General features: G+C 40.1%; 1 protein-coding gene across 13 annotated transcripts in view; it reads left to right on the plus strand.

Annotated features, from left to right (window-relative positions):
• SEMA6D (semaphorin 6D) overlaps window positions 1–16032 on the plus strand; it is a 365529-nt gene that overhangs the window by 340702 nt on the left and 8795 nt on the right. For 12 of the 13 annotated variants that reach the window (XM_075897219.2, XM_075897218.2, XM_075897220.2 and 9 more), the window contains 14 exons: window positions 7893–8048; window positions 8390–8501; window positions 9824–9884; window positions 9973–10035; window positions 10125–10226; window positions 11155–11245; window positions 11503–11622; window positions 12114–12202; window positions 12903–13120; window positions 13241–13372; window positions 13593–13748; window positions 14116–14289; window positions 15099–15239; window positions 15337–15414. In XM_075897219.2, the coding sequence (XP_075753334.2) occupies window positions 7940–8048; window positions 8390–8501; window positions 9824–9884; window positions 9973–10035; window positions 10125–10226; window positions 11155–11245; window positions 11503–11622; window positions 12114–12202; window positions 12903–13120; window positions 13241–13372; window positions 13593–13748; window positions 14116–14289; window positions 15099–15239; window positions 15337–15414 (1646 nt within the window). In that variant the 5' untranslated portion in view covers window positions 7893–7939. Of the gene's footprint in view, window positions 1–7892; window positions 8049–8389; window positions 8502–9823; window positions 9885–9972; window positions 10036–10124; window positions 10227–11154; window positions 11246–11502; window positions 11623–12113; window positions 12203–12902; window positions 13121–13240; window positions 13373–13592; window positions 13749–14115; window positions 14294–15098; window positions 15240–15336; window positions 15415–16032 lie in introns of those variants that run through there. The other variant, XM_089782038.1, reaches the window with a different exon arrangement.

Below are 16032 nucleotides of genomic sequence, written 5' to 3' on the forward strand. Positions count from 1 at the left end.
CCTCGTTTTACGCAAGAACCGTTCTTCCTGCAAAAATGAGGAAGAACGGCTCTTGTGCAAGAGAGGGTTTTTGCGCAAAAACAGCCCCTAATTAATTATGCAAATCAAGTGCAGCAATATGATCATCTGCACTTCATTTGCATAGGCTTTTGCACAAGAAGAGTGCAGTATAGACATAGCCATAGTCTTCTAAACAAAGACTCATCCACCAAAAGGCCATCCAGGAATATGCTTAGCAAGTTCCCTCAGAGCGTGATTGATTGCCATACTAGTGGCTGCAGGAAGAGGGTCCATCCCCCTTTGGAACGGGGAGCAGCATTCACAATTGTGAAGCCCAAGAAATGTGCTGAGCATCTGTGAGCCAGCAGCGACAGAGGAGAATTGGACCTGGAGAAGATCTTTACATTTGTGCTATTATTGGAATGAAAATGCAGAGAAGCACCCGAGCACTCAATGGCACATTTTTGGGAGTAACACATGCCTATTTGTACTAAGATATTATGTACATGTTAGTTGCTTGGGGCATCCTTATTTGCAAATCTCAAACTTTGAACGAGCAGGCAAATTCCAGATTTATTTAGGAGTCTTGAAACCAACCTCGGGGGGAGTCAAAACAAAAAATACACAGATGACTTTGCCAAACTGGAACCTAGTATTGCAGTGGCAGGCAGTAATCTGGTAATATAATACCCTTCTTCCAAGACGCATTATTTCTCCCCAAAGTATTTTTTCCTCATAAAACCTGGCTTTGCCCCATGCCAAGTGCAGAAAGAAAATGGCAAAGTCTCGTTTAATGTTTTTCATTATATTAGGCTTTTTTAACCCCCAAGTTTCTTTTATTACCTGGTTTCATTTTCCTGCCTAGAGAATATTCAAAGCTGATTAATAGCTAGGCTTGTTTCTTTCTAACCTGAAGTTTTCTTTGCATTTATCCCACCATATCCCAGTCTGTGTGTGATAATTTATAAAATATTCATAGTATAATTGATTTGGCTATGATTTTTAGAGGGGAAAATTGTCCGTTTGGTTTTAATCTTATTGCTTTTCTACAACTGGCTTACTTTCCCTTCCCCCCTTTCCTTTTAAATGGCAGAAAAATGCACCAATGATCAATGGAATGTGACACGTAAATGGACAAAGTTTTGGATAGACGAGTGGATAAAGGAACACCATCCTTTTCCCTCGTAAGTGTGATTGTTTGAAGCCCAACTCATTTATTAAGGAAAATGGTATTGGATTCCACCAATGAGAGGTGGCATTCGTATCAGAGAATAACAGGAACTAATCACGAATAGGTATCTAAAGATTTGGGGTAACTTCTTGGTTTTTGTACAGCCAGCCCTTTACTTGCTGGGAAACAAACAGCGAGCACTGGTTTTCTTTTACAACCTGCAAAATCCTAGTTAAGGCACTGCACTAGAGCCAAGAGGCTCTTGGTTCAATTCCCATCTCCACCTCAGACTTTATATATGACCTTGGAAGAATCACCTGACCTCTCTGGAAAACCTAGGAGCTCCCATTGCTCTCAGAGAGGCTTATTGGCTGCTGAGCTTTTTGGAAAAATCTGCCCCAGTTGTAGATGCTGAGCCTTTCTGAAAATCCTGTCATTGCTTCAACTCCCCATTTGTAAAATGGGATTAGGAGTACTTTTACTGCCAATATTTTCACCTACAATAAAGAAAAATATTGGTGATACAATTTGTAAGCACAGTTAATTAAAGACCAGTTTGAAGCCTGGCTGAAAAGAATCAGACCCGGAGAGCATAATCACTAAATTTTCTTCTGGGCAGATATTTCCAGCAATTCATAAACAGGTGATTCTGGTGAAACAGATACCTTTATATTTGTATTTGTATAGTCCTCTGCAGACCGCCACTAACACAGATGAATGAGGTATGAATTATGTATGTTTCAACAATAGCATATCTGTGTGCAACAGAAGTATGTACCTGGCTGGCAAAGCCAGTATTTTGGTGGCCAAGTTGAGTAAATTTTCTTTTCACCCCAGGAGCAGTTTTATTCCTTCCTGGCAGACCTGATCCCTCTTATTGGGGTCCAAGCCTCCAAGGTGTCATTGTGAAGGTATTTGGATCTACTGACTAAGTGGCTGCCATTTCTCTCCTACACAGATTGGAAGTGCAGGCTGATTCTCATTTTCTTTCAATGCTTTTAATATACAGAAAAACAAAGAACTCATCACCACTGTAATTACAGGTGACCGAATCCCTATTGGATCTACTCCCTCTTCATGACAAAGTAGATAAAGAGGATGGATCACTTGATGATTATCTGTTCTGTTCACTCTCTTTGAAAAGTGGTTCTCAACCAGGAGATTGGGGTCCCCTGGGGGAGGACCATGAGCAGGTTTTAGGGGGTCTGCCAAGCAGGGCCAGCATTAAACTCATTGAAACCCATGGCAAAAAACCAAAGCCCCACTGCATGGGAAAGAACCCTGTGGCCCTGAGCCATGCCACCTAAGGCTGAAGTGGAAGACTGCACAGTATAGCTTTGTAGGAGCCCTGTAGCATAGCGTCTTATGCAGTTGTCCTGATTGCTACCCCCTAACTCTGGCCCTGGCTTTTATATACAGAAAACTAGTTTTTGTGGCACAGGTAGGCCATGGAGTATTTATAGCAGGGCTACTTAACATTCGGCCTGTGGTCCGCGTGGCCCGCAGTCTGTTTGCGGCCCGGGGTAAGGTTTGGGTTTACACGGGTCTCAACATGCAGCCAACGGGTGGGAGCCAAAACAAAAAGTAGTCAATATAATGGTCTTCTGTTGATATGCGTCTTAGTAGTTAAATTTCTGGACTGTCATTGCTTATTAAAAGTCGGTGGAAATCAGATAAATGTTGCATTTTATTGATATCAGCAGAACTGACTTAAATGGGGCCTGTGTGTTCTGTAGTCTTCCCTTAATCTTTGTATTCATGCCCATCAGTGTGAAAGAAGCTATTTGTGTATATTTTTGCATGTATATGCAACCACATTTAAGTTGTGACTGTTGGCATGTGCTGTATCATTGTGGCCCCCGGGGCATCCAAAGTTGAGCAGCTCTGATTTATAGCATTGGGGGTAGGGAGTTGGGTCAGAAAGAACAAGTTTGAGAATTCCTGCTCTAAAGCACCTGGCATTGGCCACTGTCAGACGACAGGGCGAGATGGATGTTCAGTCTGATCAAATATGGCTGTTCTCATATTCCTTTGATAAGGGTGCGTGAGGTAAAAGTGTGTTGGAAGGAATTATCAGACATAAAAATAACCAGCTTTTTACATTTATATAAAGTTTCTACCTTTGGATCAATTCTCTTCACCCAAGGAAGACTGAAATGTGAGTTTCTCCATGTCTGTCCCAGAAAATTTCATTTTGGGGACTTTTCCATTACTCTGCTCTTGACCACTTGGATTTTAATGTGCTATTGAGAAGACTGATTATCACTTTGCCCTTTAGTTTAGGAGGGGAGGTCTTTTCTTTTTAGCAGTTATTTTTTTAAGTCACTATAATTTTTATCTGCACACATATATCTGCCCTTTGTTCGTGACTACCATTCTTTTAATTTTCTCAAGTCAAAAAGAAGCCCTGTCTCAAGTACTCTTGTTTGTGTCAGAGGTTACATCAAAGTTTGTTCAGATGTTTTCTCCAATCATTTAGGGAGGAGGGGAGAAAGAGGAAGAAATCCTTCCTGTGTCTACTATACCTACAATCCACAAAATATCTCCATAGTTGATGGGAAATTCCAGAAATCTCTCTGTTTATTTATAGAAGGGGCAAGAGTTCCAAAAAATCATGGTGCAAGGCACATGAAATTGATGCATCTCCTGATCTATCTAGCTAGTATATTTCTAAATCCTACCAAGCCAAAAGCACTCTTTGATCAGTTAGAATTGATGCCCCTTCCACTTACCATAGGTCTCCTCCTGGGTAGAGAAAGGCTTCGGGGAAGGAATTCTGCAAGGGTGCATCTACACAGCACCCTAAACTCAAAATAAGATACACAATTTGCACTTCACAAATTGAGTATCTTATTTCAAATCTATTTCAAAATAGCTTATTTTGAAATTTGGCATGTCTACACAGTGCCAAATTTTGAAATAACACACTATTGCGAGCTGTCCCTTATCCCTCATGCAACAAGGTTTACCAAGATGGTGAAATAGCATACCTGTTATTTTGAAAAATACTTCTGGTATCCCAAAATAGCCGTGCAGTGTAGACGTATCCCAAGATTCTTTAGCAGACATTATGCTTGTGTATTGGCTGTATTTGACGTAGTACATCTTGAGATCTTTGACGCCTTTCTTCATTCATTTCCCTTTTTTTGAGAGCGGGATTAGCATTTAGAGTTTGTAAGAGCCAGAGTTCTATTTGCAGAAAGAAAAATGTTTGCAACCGTTAATAATTTTTATGTATCTTGGAGTCACCAAGCTCCAGTATCCTACTCTGAGGTGTACTTGAACAAGAATTTATTTAAGTGCATTCGCTAGTGGTAGACGCTTCATCTGAGGAGGTTTCATCCAATGATAGTAATAGGAATGATTAGTGTTTATTAACTTCTGCTTATCAATCTGCTTATCAGTCTCTTGTAAAATGGTGACCCATCAGTCCTGGACTGATGGACTTGAGATGCAGAAGCATCATTAACAATTAAAAATGCATCTCTTTCAAGTCAGCCTGTAATGGATAGGATATCATATAAACATTGTGAATTATTACTTCCATCTATGCTGGTTTCACCTAGTCTAGCATGAGCTCATTCCAGTCTGCTACCATATGTATTGGACAGTCCTTGCACGGAACCAATCTGGGGAGGGAGACCAACTTTTTCTTCTTAAGCATCTTAACTTTCAGTAGCATTTAAGCACATTTTAACTGGTTAGCCAATTGTTAAATGTCATTGCGAGTAAGCCCTGGGGCGTCTCACATGCTTAATGTTAAGCATGTATTTAAGTGCTTTGCTAGATCAGGACCTAACCCTTTTGCTGGTAACCCATGTACATCTCTTATTGCAATTCCCAGAAGTACTTGGAATCAAGGGATCAGTTTTATTTTCCTAAGACGAATTATTTTCTAGAATAAATGGTGTCAGCAACTGCAGAACATAGTGTTTATGATCCAGTCAGTAGAGATTTGTACCTGCAACTCTGAATGGAACTAATGCTTTGGAAAGTTGCCATGAGGTATGGTACTGCAGTTGCCATGTTTCTGATGTGAAATAAAATCGATGCCAGCCCGCTTTCAGTAATTAAAAATCCTGTTTCACTTTGAGACATGTTTTCATTTATGAAGTAGTTTTGTTGCCTACTAAAACACACGTGTGGTGTCAGTTGATGAAATTACATTTCACTTGCTCCATAAAAACGTGGCATATAGCATTTAGTATATGCATTTTCGTAGTGGATGTAGTGATTTTAACATAATGTATAATCTTTTGGGTGCCTAAGACTAAACAGGAGCTACATAAGTAGATTTGGAAATATTAGATTTTTAAATATTGGTAAACATCCATTTTGTAAGACACACATAAAGCAATGAAAAAATATTTCCAGGGATGATAACCAAAATTTACAGAAAGACACAAAGTCAAAAATATGCTTCTTGAGAACTTGTAGTATTTGATTTTAAAGAATTTACTGTGTTTATTTTGATGTAATGTTCACATTTTGTGTTTTAATGATTATAAAGCTTTAATTTTTTGAGTCTTAGCATCTATTATCATTAAATAATTATTATCTGATTGCCCCTCAGCATCCCACATCTTTGAAAACTTAAATTAAAAAATGCTTAAAACTCATCATGTTGCATAAGTGAACATTTAAATTGATAACAAATTATATGTAAATGGACATTATAAAATAAAAGTTGAATGCTGCCAAGTGTATATATCTGAAGAAATGGGTTGTGCCCACGAAAGCTCATGATACTGTCTACATCGGGGTGGACAAAAGGGCCTCCGTGGGACCGATCCGGCCTGCCAAGCGAGTTGATCCAGCCTGCGGAGGCACTGCTGCTTCCCCCGCCCTCCCAAGACAATCAGGGGTGGGAGGAAGCATGCAAAATCTCCTCCCACCCTGCCCCCGCTCTGCAAGGAGTCTTCTCCCACCCTGCCAGGAGCACATGGCACTTCTAAGTGCCACACACTCTTTGCAGGGTGGGGACAGAATGGAAGGAGACTCCACATTCTTCCCCCCACCTCCTGGCCAATAAGAGCTTGGGGGTGGGGGGAATCGCATGAAGTCTCCTCCCACCCTGCAAGGGGCTCAGTGCTTGAAGTCTACCGCCAGCTGCTGCTCAGCTGGTGATTGACTCTAAGCATGGTGGTCCCTTGCAGGGTGGGGGGCAGGGAGAAAGAAATTTCACCCTGATTGACCTGGGGGCAGTAGGGGGGATCACATGTTCAGAACAGCTGGCAGTTCTCTCGGGAGGGGGAGAGGGGGAGGGGTCAAAGACTTTGCACGTTCCTCCACCCCCAGATCAATCAGGGTCTGTGGGTGGGGAAGCACGGAAGTGTCCTGGCCCCACCCCTTCCACCCCCATTTATCCACTGTGGATAAATGAGAAAAGAATCATTGAGACCAGAGAGAGTGCATGAGAAGTATTCTGTAGCTTGGTGGTTAGAGTGTTCACATAGGAGAGACAGATCTAGATTCATGCACTGTGGAACACTGGAGATAGTGAAAGTAGCCCACCTTAGATTATCCCATAGCTCAGAGGGTAGGCCACTAAATTGAGAGATCCCAGATCCAATTACATTTCCCCCTCAAATTTGGGTAATTGAGTAACTGCTGAAAATGTCAGCAGTTACACAGTTACATGAACCCGCAGCACAGGGCAGCAGCCGGCTCCCTGCACGCACCATCTCCCACCTGCCTGCAGCCCTGCTGCTAGGGAACCTTACTCGGCTGCCTCTGATATACAGGTCTATTGGTTAACTGTGTAAACAGTTATCCTGTTACATCCCTACTCCTCATGTGGCCTTGAACTGGGGTTCACCTACATCCCAGTTGAGTACCCTAACTATTGGGCTCAAAGTTATGAGGAAACACCACTTCCAGACTCCCACAGGGGCCCAATCTATTGGCAAGGTCTGAGCATATGTACTGGACCAGGACCGCAAGCAAGTTAGGTCTTCTTGTTCTTATCTTCCCATGGTTCATGCGTCACCTTATGTGTCTGGACACTTCACATGGAGCTGCAGCGCACACGCTCAGAGGAAGAAACCTAGGAGGCCTAGGGAGCTTTTACTGTAAAACTTTAGGCACTAAGTGAGCTTAGGTGCATAAAGGGTTTGAGTGAAATAGAGTAGTGGCTTTGTGAATCTCAGGCCTGATTCAGGGATTTAAATATCTAATGTAGTAGGCAGACACCTAAGTCCTTTTGTGAATCTAGCCCTAAGAATATTAGACTTAGATTTAAAACAAGCTTAAATCTAAACCATGGCTTAAGGCTTACACAAATAATGTATCTCTTGATGTTAGTAGATAAGATTTAGGCAATTTATGGGATCGGGCTTTATTGCCTGACATTCAGTAATGGGGGAAGGGAAAGAGATTGCAGTTTAATTAAAATTCTAATCCTAACTTTAACAATGTTCTCACCAAGTCAGCAGCTTGCATGTATCCTTGTGAGCCTTGTGATTTAGCTAGGATGACGTTTATCAGCTGCCTCTAAATTCAACTAAAATTTAACAAACATCAAAACAGTTTACAAAAGCTTTTGTCAGCATTGTCACATACTAGGTTTCTGTTAACATGCACAAAAAGGGCCTTTCAGAAATGCTTGTTTACTCCACTGCAACTAACATTAAAATATAAAAACCTCTTGCTCCAATAAGAAGTCACTTTTATTGTCCTGTAGCATTGAAACTTCCTTCATAGCTGTGTTTTTGTTTTTCAGGTAGTTAAACAGTATTACCAAGACTCTGATGATATTTTTCAACAGCCATGAGGCTGCTTCTTCTCTGTGCCTGCGTGATTCTATTGACTGTGTCACAATCCCTAGCTGTCAGTTTTCCTGAAGACGATGACCCTATTAATGTTGTCGACTATCATTGTAAGTAATCAGAAAGTACTTGCTGTGTAAATACTACATGATTATTTTTGGTTAATTAATTTTTAATTAATTAATATGTACACAAGTCCAAATGTTTATTCTTTTGCAATTCACCAAATTTATTTATTTACTAACTCTTACTTTTCTATGAAAGCATAATAATGTAATTAAAAAGAACATTTGCTGACATTGGCCAGCTGTTATTCATTCATATTCAAGACATTACTCAAGGAATTTAGTTTAAACCTTTCTACACCTAGTATATACAGCTAATCAATGCTGTATATTGATTTTTTAGCTCTCTAATCCTGAGTGATGGTGTAGCCCATTTTTACTTGCAGATTCAAGGCAATATCCAGTATTTAAAGGACGCCCTTCAGGCAATGAATCTCAACACAGGCTGGACTTTCAACTGATGTTGAAAATTCGAGACACACTTTATATTGCTGGCAGGTAATTTTCCTGTCGTCAGTTTATTAGATTTAAATTCTTTTCTCCTAGGTTTATGTTAATGTGGGCAATTTGTTCAAAAGTTAATCGGTGGAATTTGAATGCGGGGGAGGGGAGGCGGGAAGTCTCCCAGAGAAATGAACAGTATCTGTGCCCCCTGTTTAAAATTGGTTTTGGAGACCAAAGGCAGCAATATGTTGCTGCAGTTATGCTAAACCATTTTCCTTCTTTTACATTACAGTGCTTATTAAAATGTATACTGATCACTTTTAAACATGGAATGACACTTCAGTGATACAGGAAAAGAATCTGAAACCTTTGATTGCTGATACAGAGTTGGGCTTAGACAATATGGGTATGTCTACACTACCCCGCTAGTTCGAACTAGGAGGGTAATGTAGGCATACCGCACTTGCAAATGAAGCCCGGGATTTGAATTTCCCGGGCTTCATTTGCATAAGCGGGGAGCCGCCATTTTTAAAACCCCGCTGCTTCGAACCCCATGCAGCGCAGCTACACGGGGCACGAACTAGGTAGTTCTAACTAGGAAGCCTAGTTCGGTCTACCTAGTTCGTGCCCCGTGTAGCCGCGCTGCACGGGGTTCGAACCAGCGGGGTTTTAAAAATGGCGGCTCCCCGCTTATGCAAATGAAGCCCGGGAAATTCAAATCCCGGGCTTCATTTGCAAGTGCGGTATGCCTACATTACCCTCCTAGTTCGAACTAGGAGGGTAGTGCAGACATACCCTCTGTGACAAGACCTGAATAGCTGAAAAAACACAGATACAGGCAGTCCCCGGGTTACATGGATCCGACTTACATCGGATCCCTACTTACAAACGTGGTGAGGCAACCCTGCATAGCTGCTTCCCCCCAGCAGACCAGGAAGACGCGAAGCCTTCGCTCCCCCCCCCCCCCCCCAGCAGACCAGGGAGACGTGGAGCGGCTTTTCTCAGCAGACACCTCAGCTTGAGAATAAAGGACTGAGGGAAGTGAGGTGTGGGAGAATAAAACTGAGCTCTGGAGAAATGTTTGGCTAGTTTCCCCTACAATATGTACCAGTTCCGACTTGCATACAAATTCAACTTAAGAACAAACCTACAATCCCTATCTTGTATGTAACCCGGGGACTGCCTGTACTATCTAAAAATTTACTCTGCTGTGAACCAAAAATGCTCAGTGTTGACTCAGAAAAATCCATAAGGACTTCAAAATATATTCATATTCTAGGAAATGTCCTAAAAATTAGATCTATAACAAAAACCATTTATACACTCAACATACACATGCATTCACATGATGTGTCTTATGCCCTTGTTTCCAATAGAGATCAAGTTTATACTGTAAACTTAAATGAAGTTCCCAAGTCAGAAGTTACTCCAAGCAAAGTGAGTAGATGTAGAAAAATTGATTTGATTTTAAGGGAATTTTCAGGTCAAAAATTAAACCTTTTTTTATTTGATTTGATTTAAACAGAAATTAACCTGGAGATCAAGACAGCAGGACAGAGAGAACTGTGCTATGAAAGGCAAACACAAAGTATGTTTATCATATACAGACCACTAAAAGTAATACTATCAAGTATAGGCAAGAAATATGTTTTTAATTCAAGTTGTTTCTTCTTTCAGGATGAATGCCATAACTTTATTAAAGTCTTTGTTCCCAGAAATGATGAGATGGTGTTTGTCTGTGGTACAAATGCATTTAACCCTATGTGCAGATACTACTGGGTAAGCACATTAAATAATATGCCATTCATGTATTATTTTATTGGTTTACAAAGTAATTGTGTTGTGATAGTTGCAGAAAAGGACCTGGGGGTTACAGTGGATGAGAAGCTGGATATGAGTCTACAGTGTGTCCTTGTAGCCAAGAAGGCTAATGGCATATTAGGTTGCATTAAGAGGAGCATTGCCAGCAGATCCAGAGATGTCATTATTCCCCTTTATTCGGCTCTGGTGAGGCCACATCTAGAGTATTGTGTCCAGTTCTGGGGCCTCCACTACAAAAAGGATGTGGACGCATTGGAGAGGGTCCAGCGGAGGGCAAGCAGAATGATTAGGGGGCTGGACCATATGACCTATGAGGGGAAGCTGAGGAAGTTGGGTCTGTTTAGTCTGCAGAAGCGCAGAGTGAGGGGGGATTTGATAGCAGCCTTCAACTTCCTGAAGGGAGGTTCCAAAGAGGATGAAGAAAGGCTGTTCTCAGTAGTTACAGATGGCAGAACAAGTAGCAATGGTCTCAAGTTGTGGTGGGAGAGTTCCAGGTTGGATATTAGGAAAAACTATTTCACTAGGAGAGTGGTGAAGCACTGGAATGGGTTACCTAGGGAAGTAGTGGAGTCTCCATCCCTAGAGGTGTTTAAGTCTTGGCTTGACAAAGCCCTGGCCGGGTTGATTTAGTTGGGATTGGTTCTGCCTAGAGCAGGGGGCTGGACTTGATGACCTTCTGAGGTCTCTTCCAGCTCTATGGTTCTATGATTCTAAGCTTTTTGGTAAGACTGCAGAATATTTCTTTTTCCAAGTGTCATGGAATAGAAGGTAAAAATAGAAAGAGTACATGGATAGAGTTAAGGTCTGTGTAAAGGTAATATTACCGTTTCATGCTGGCATGGAGAACAGAGAGGCAAATCACCAACAGTTTATTTTTCTTCTCCAGCTGAACACCTTAGAGTACGATGGAGAGGAAATTAGCGGATTGGCAAGATGCCCATTTGATGCCAGACAAACCAACGTTGCCCTCTTTGCTGGTAAGAACTTTTGATTAATGATGCAGAAGGTGCCAGAGGGCTGTAAAAGAGAGCACAGAGAAGCTGCATGTGTCACAGTGCCTCAGATTTGAAGATTTGAGAAAAGCACCTCAAAAGGATTAGAAACTAAATTGTTAAAATGTGGGTTAGAGTAATTTTTGGGAGTGTGGCAGTACAGAGAGAGAAGATTATAGGCTAGTAAGAATTCTATGTATTATTAATGGCCCATTAATACCACATTTTGACTGTTGTTTTAGATGGAAAATTGTATTCAGCAACAGTAGCAGATTTTCTGGCAAGCGATGCTGTTATTTACCGCAGCATGGGAGATGGATCTGCCCTAAGAACAATAAAATATGATTCTAAATGGATAAAAGGTAATTTTGAAAAAATTACTTTCCCAAGTGGCATATGTAATTTTATTGGCCTTCTGGATTAAGTGTATCATATCCAGTCTGTTTCTATATAAACACTGTTAATGTACATGCAATGTTTGGTATAGCAAGATCAAAATGATAAGAAAGCAACATTTTGCTGATAAAGCACAATCTTTGTTTAAAATGTAAGAGTTCTCCCTCACTCCCAGTTAAATAGGTTAATGAATGAATCTATAGTAACAAAGACCTTCACTGTAATACAATTCCTTTGAGGCCTTTTTACAGTCCATTAGCTGACATTAAAGACTACAAGTTCATTTAAGCTTGAATGCACCCATATTTGGACTTCCTAAAGTGTCTTGAATATTGGAGTTCACTTTAGTTGGTATGTAACCAAGGGAAAGCCTTTAAGTCATGCAGAGCAGGCAGTGTCTTATACTTATTGAATGGTTATTTTAGGTAAACAGCTTTCTCTTCATTCTTTCTTGCAGAACCACATTTCCTCCATGCCATAGAATATGGCAACTATGTTTATTTCTTCTTTCGAGAAATTGCAGTAGAGCATAATAATTTAGGCAAGGTAGGTATATAAAGTCAGTATGTCACAATCAGCTGTGAAGTATCAAAAATCTTATGAGGGTGAGATATAGTTGTCATGGTAAATACCTTCAACAACTAAGATCATTTACATAAAGTTTTTTCATACAGAAATGTCAGAAAAAGCAGAACAAAGTATAATGTGATATCTTGAGCCTTAAAGCTATTTGCCTTCACCCTGTCTTGTTAACAAAATTCTCCACAGGTATCCTTTAGTGCTACCATTTCCTTAATTCAGGAAATGAGCAGATACTCTGTTTTTGCCTGCTGTTTATAAAAAGTGGGGAGGGTCAAAAGGTGGCTCCCTGATGCCGCTAGATAATGAATATTTTAGTCATACTAATGCAACATATGATACTTCTGCTTCCCCATTGAAGGATATTCTGTAGTAAATTACTAAACCATTTACACATGGTTAATTAAAGTCTATAAATCTCACTAACAATATGATTTTGAAAAAAGGTGAAGGCAAGACTAGGAGTGTTGTGTTGGCTCAATGATGCATTAAAATGCTTATGCACTAGAAGCTAAATGTTCTTTGCTTTCTTCCTTTCTGTACAGACTCAGAAAAGCAGCTATGTAGCTGCAACGTTCCTGTTGACAAAATGATCCTTGGAAAATGGGGGTACTTTTCATAGCATTTCATAATCCAGTTTTCTCTTTACCTTCTGTGCCCTGTATAGGCTGTGTATTCCCGTGTGGCACGCATATGCAAAAATGACATGGGAGGCTCCCAAAGAGTACTGGAAAAACACTGGACTTCATTCCTAAAAGCTCGACTCAACTGTTCTGTTCCTGGGGATTCATTTTTCTACTTTGATGTTCTGCAGTCAATCACAGACATAATAGAAATCAATGGAGTGCCTACTGTTGTCGGTGTATTCACCACACAGCTTAACAGGTGAGAGATGAGCAACCCTAACATCAAAAGAAGCTCTCTAGTTCCCTGTTACAACTAGGATTGTTACAAGAATTCAGACTACAATAGTGCTAGCTTTTTTATTATTATTTTATTTTACAGCATCCCTGGTTCAGCAGTGTGTGCTTTCAGCATGGATGACATTGAGAAAGTGTTCAAAGGAAGATTTAAAGAACAAAAGACTCCAGACTCTGTTTGGACAGCTGTACCTGAAGACAAAGTACCAAAGCCAAGGTAAACGATTCTTGCTCATGACACAATAATATTATTCCTGTAAATTGCTATCTTTAAATCATTGACACATTGGAGAAACTAGTCATGTCAAACTGAAGCAGCGGCTTTGTCTTGGACCTTAAGTATTCTCATCAGCAGCCTGCCCTGCTCTTTCAAGATGCTTACCCTTTCTCATTAACTTAAAATACTGAGAGAGAAAAAAACGTTGCTTTCCTTTCAGACCTGGCTGCTGTGCAAAACATGGTCTGGCAGAAGCTTACAAAACCTCCATTGATTTCCCAGATGAAACTTTATCCTTCATCAAATCCCATCCACTGATGGATTCCGCCATTCCATCAGTCATTGAGGAGCCCTGGTTCACAAAGACACGGGTCAGGTATGACATCTTGGTAAAATAAATTACCCCTGTACATTAAAAAAAGAAACATTCTTCTGAGGCCTATGCAAAGAATGACGCTTCCATGGTCAATCTTCTAGAGTTCGATTTAGTGAGTCTAGTGAAGACGCATTAATTTGAACTCAGAGGGTGCCCCCTTTGGTGCCAGTAAACCTGCTCCTCACAAGGAGTAAGGGAAGATGACAGGAGCATTTGCTCCCATTGAGCTCCTGCCGTGTGGATGGTGATTTAAGATACATCGACTCCAGCTACATAATTAACGTAACTGGAGTTGCATATCTTAATTCAACTTTCCCCTTCAATGTAGACCAGGCCTGAATAACTATGTACCTTTTGGGTTTTGTAGATACCGATTGACTGCAGTTGCTGTCGACCATTCAGCAGGACCCTACCAAAACTACACAGTCATATTTGTTGGCTCTGAAGCAGGAGTGATACTTAAGATCTTGGCAAAGACCAGACCTTTTTCTTTGAATGACAGTGTATTACTGGAAGAGATTGATGCTTATAATCATGCAAAGTAGGTATTATTTTACGAGACCTGCTGTCCAGAATATCAAAGATATTCCATTGTGTTTCTCACTGTGTCATTTTTTTCTTGCTGGCTAACAAGTAGTGGTGTTTCTCTCTTTTTTTTTAAACACTTTCTCATCAAGCTCCTCACTCCCACTATTTATGAAGGAGATATGCTGCTGAATAACCTGAAAATATTTTAGTACATACCATTTTGTGGGTAGCAGAGAACATTTTCATTCCATGCTGTTTAGGAGAAATTCCATCAGCTGCTTGATACCAAATACCAGTACTATACACTATTACCTTAGCTAAGGAAGTCATTTAAAGAATTTGAGTGTTCAGTGGTAAATAAAATAATCACTAATGAAATAAAGATTGTTTGTTTTGTAAGCAAAGAATGTGGGTAGTGCCATGTGAAGTGTTCCATTTAAATTCCAAATGGACCAAGCACAGATTTTTAGTGTCTGCTGTTTGGCAGGTATATTCAACACAGGAAGAACACAAAACCTGTGGATTTAGAGCTTTCCTATCTGGATCACAGAACTTGTCACCCAGCTGCAGGTCCGGAACCAAAAAACAGCTTTGGTAATCCTTAGGTTGTATGGTTTAAAAGTAGATTAAAATACAATGATGTGTAAGCATTTCTAGGGTGCTCATTGTTACAATGTCCAAACAGTAGTAGTTGTTGAGAATAATTTTCAGAACCTACACAGCTGTAATTGATTGACAAATAAAAAATGTTTCCAGTGCAAGCTTTACACAAGATACTCTGGTTTATATTAATAACTATTTCAAATTATTCTTACCAAACAGGTGTAATTCAGAAAGTGAAGAGGACAGAAAAGTCATTTCCCTTCAGTTAGATAAAGAACACCATGCTGTATTTGTGGCCTTTTCCAGTTGTGTGATTAGAATTCCCCTCAGTCGCTGTGAGCGTCATGGATCATGTAAAAAGTAAGCCTACCCTCCTGAACTCTCACGTAAAGCAAAAGCAAAGAAATTTCTGGTGCTGGAAGAAAACCATTATTTTCTCTGGTTTGATCTTGCACAGGTCTTGTATTGCTTCCCGAGATCCTTATTGTGGCTGGCTAGATCAGGGGGTGTGCGGAAGAGTGAAACCTAGCATGTTGTAAGTGCTATTTTTAATATCAACCCAGTGTATCTATATGTGTGCATACACTCATTCATTAAATCTCTTTTTTTAATGCTCTATAAATACATTTCTCTTTGTACATGTTAGAAACAGAATGCTAAATTCTGGTCCAATTCTGTATCTTCACTTAGGGAAGATTTTGATTTCAATGTTCATTTTACCTCTGTAAGGCCTATCAATCAGACCTATAGGAAGGGCTACCTGGAACATGATGCAGACACATTACTGATCATAAACATTTATCTGTTTAGCAAAGAGATTATATTATTGTTATTAATCACTTCCAGGAAACCACAACAATCAAGAATGTATTTAAACTTGAATTAGTCCTTTTCTTATTTTCATAGTCTCATAGATAGATGGGGAAAAGTCTCCTCTACAGCTTAAATTGTCTCAATTTCTTGGACTGTTGGAGTGAAATTTGCTCACTTGATTTTTACAAAGGTGAAAAGATATATTTTATAGTAGAAAGTGTGTATAACTTTTCTATAGCCCATCTGTACCTTTCCAAGGGCATTTTGCAAAATCATGCTCATGAAGTACATTTCATTAGCAATTGTAACTTTAGATGTGATATTTATAATGGGTCAATAT

Source organism: Pelodiscus sinensis, chromosome 14, assembly GCF_052426305.1.
Source record: "Pelodiscus sinensis isolate ZL-2025 chromosome 14, ASM5242630v1, whole genome shotgun sequence".
NCBI classification, from domain to species: domain Eukaryota; kingdom Metazoa; phylum Chordata; order Testudines; family Trionychidae; genus Pelodiscus; species Pelodiscus sinensis.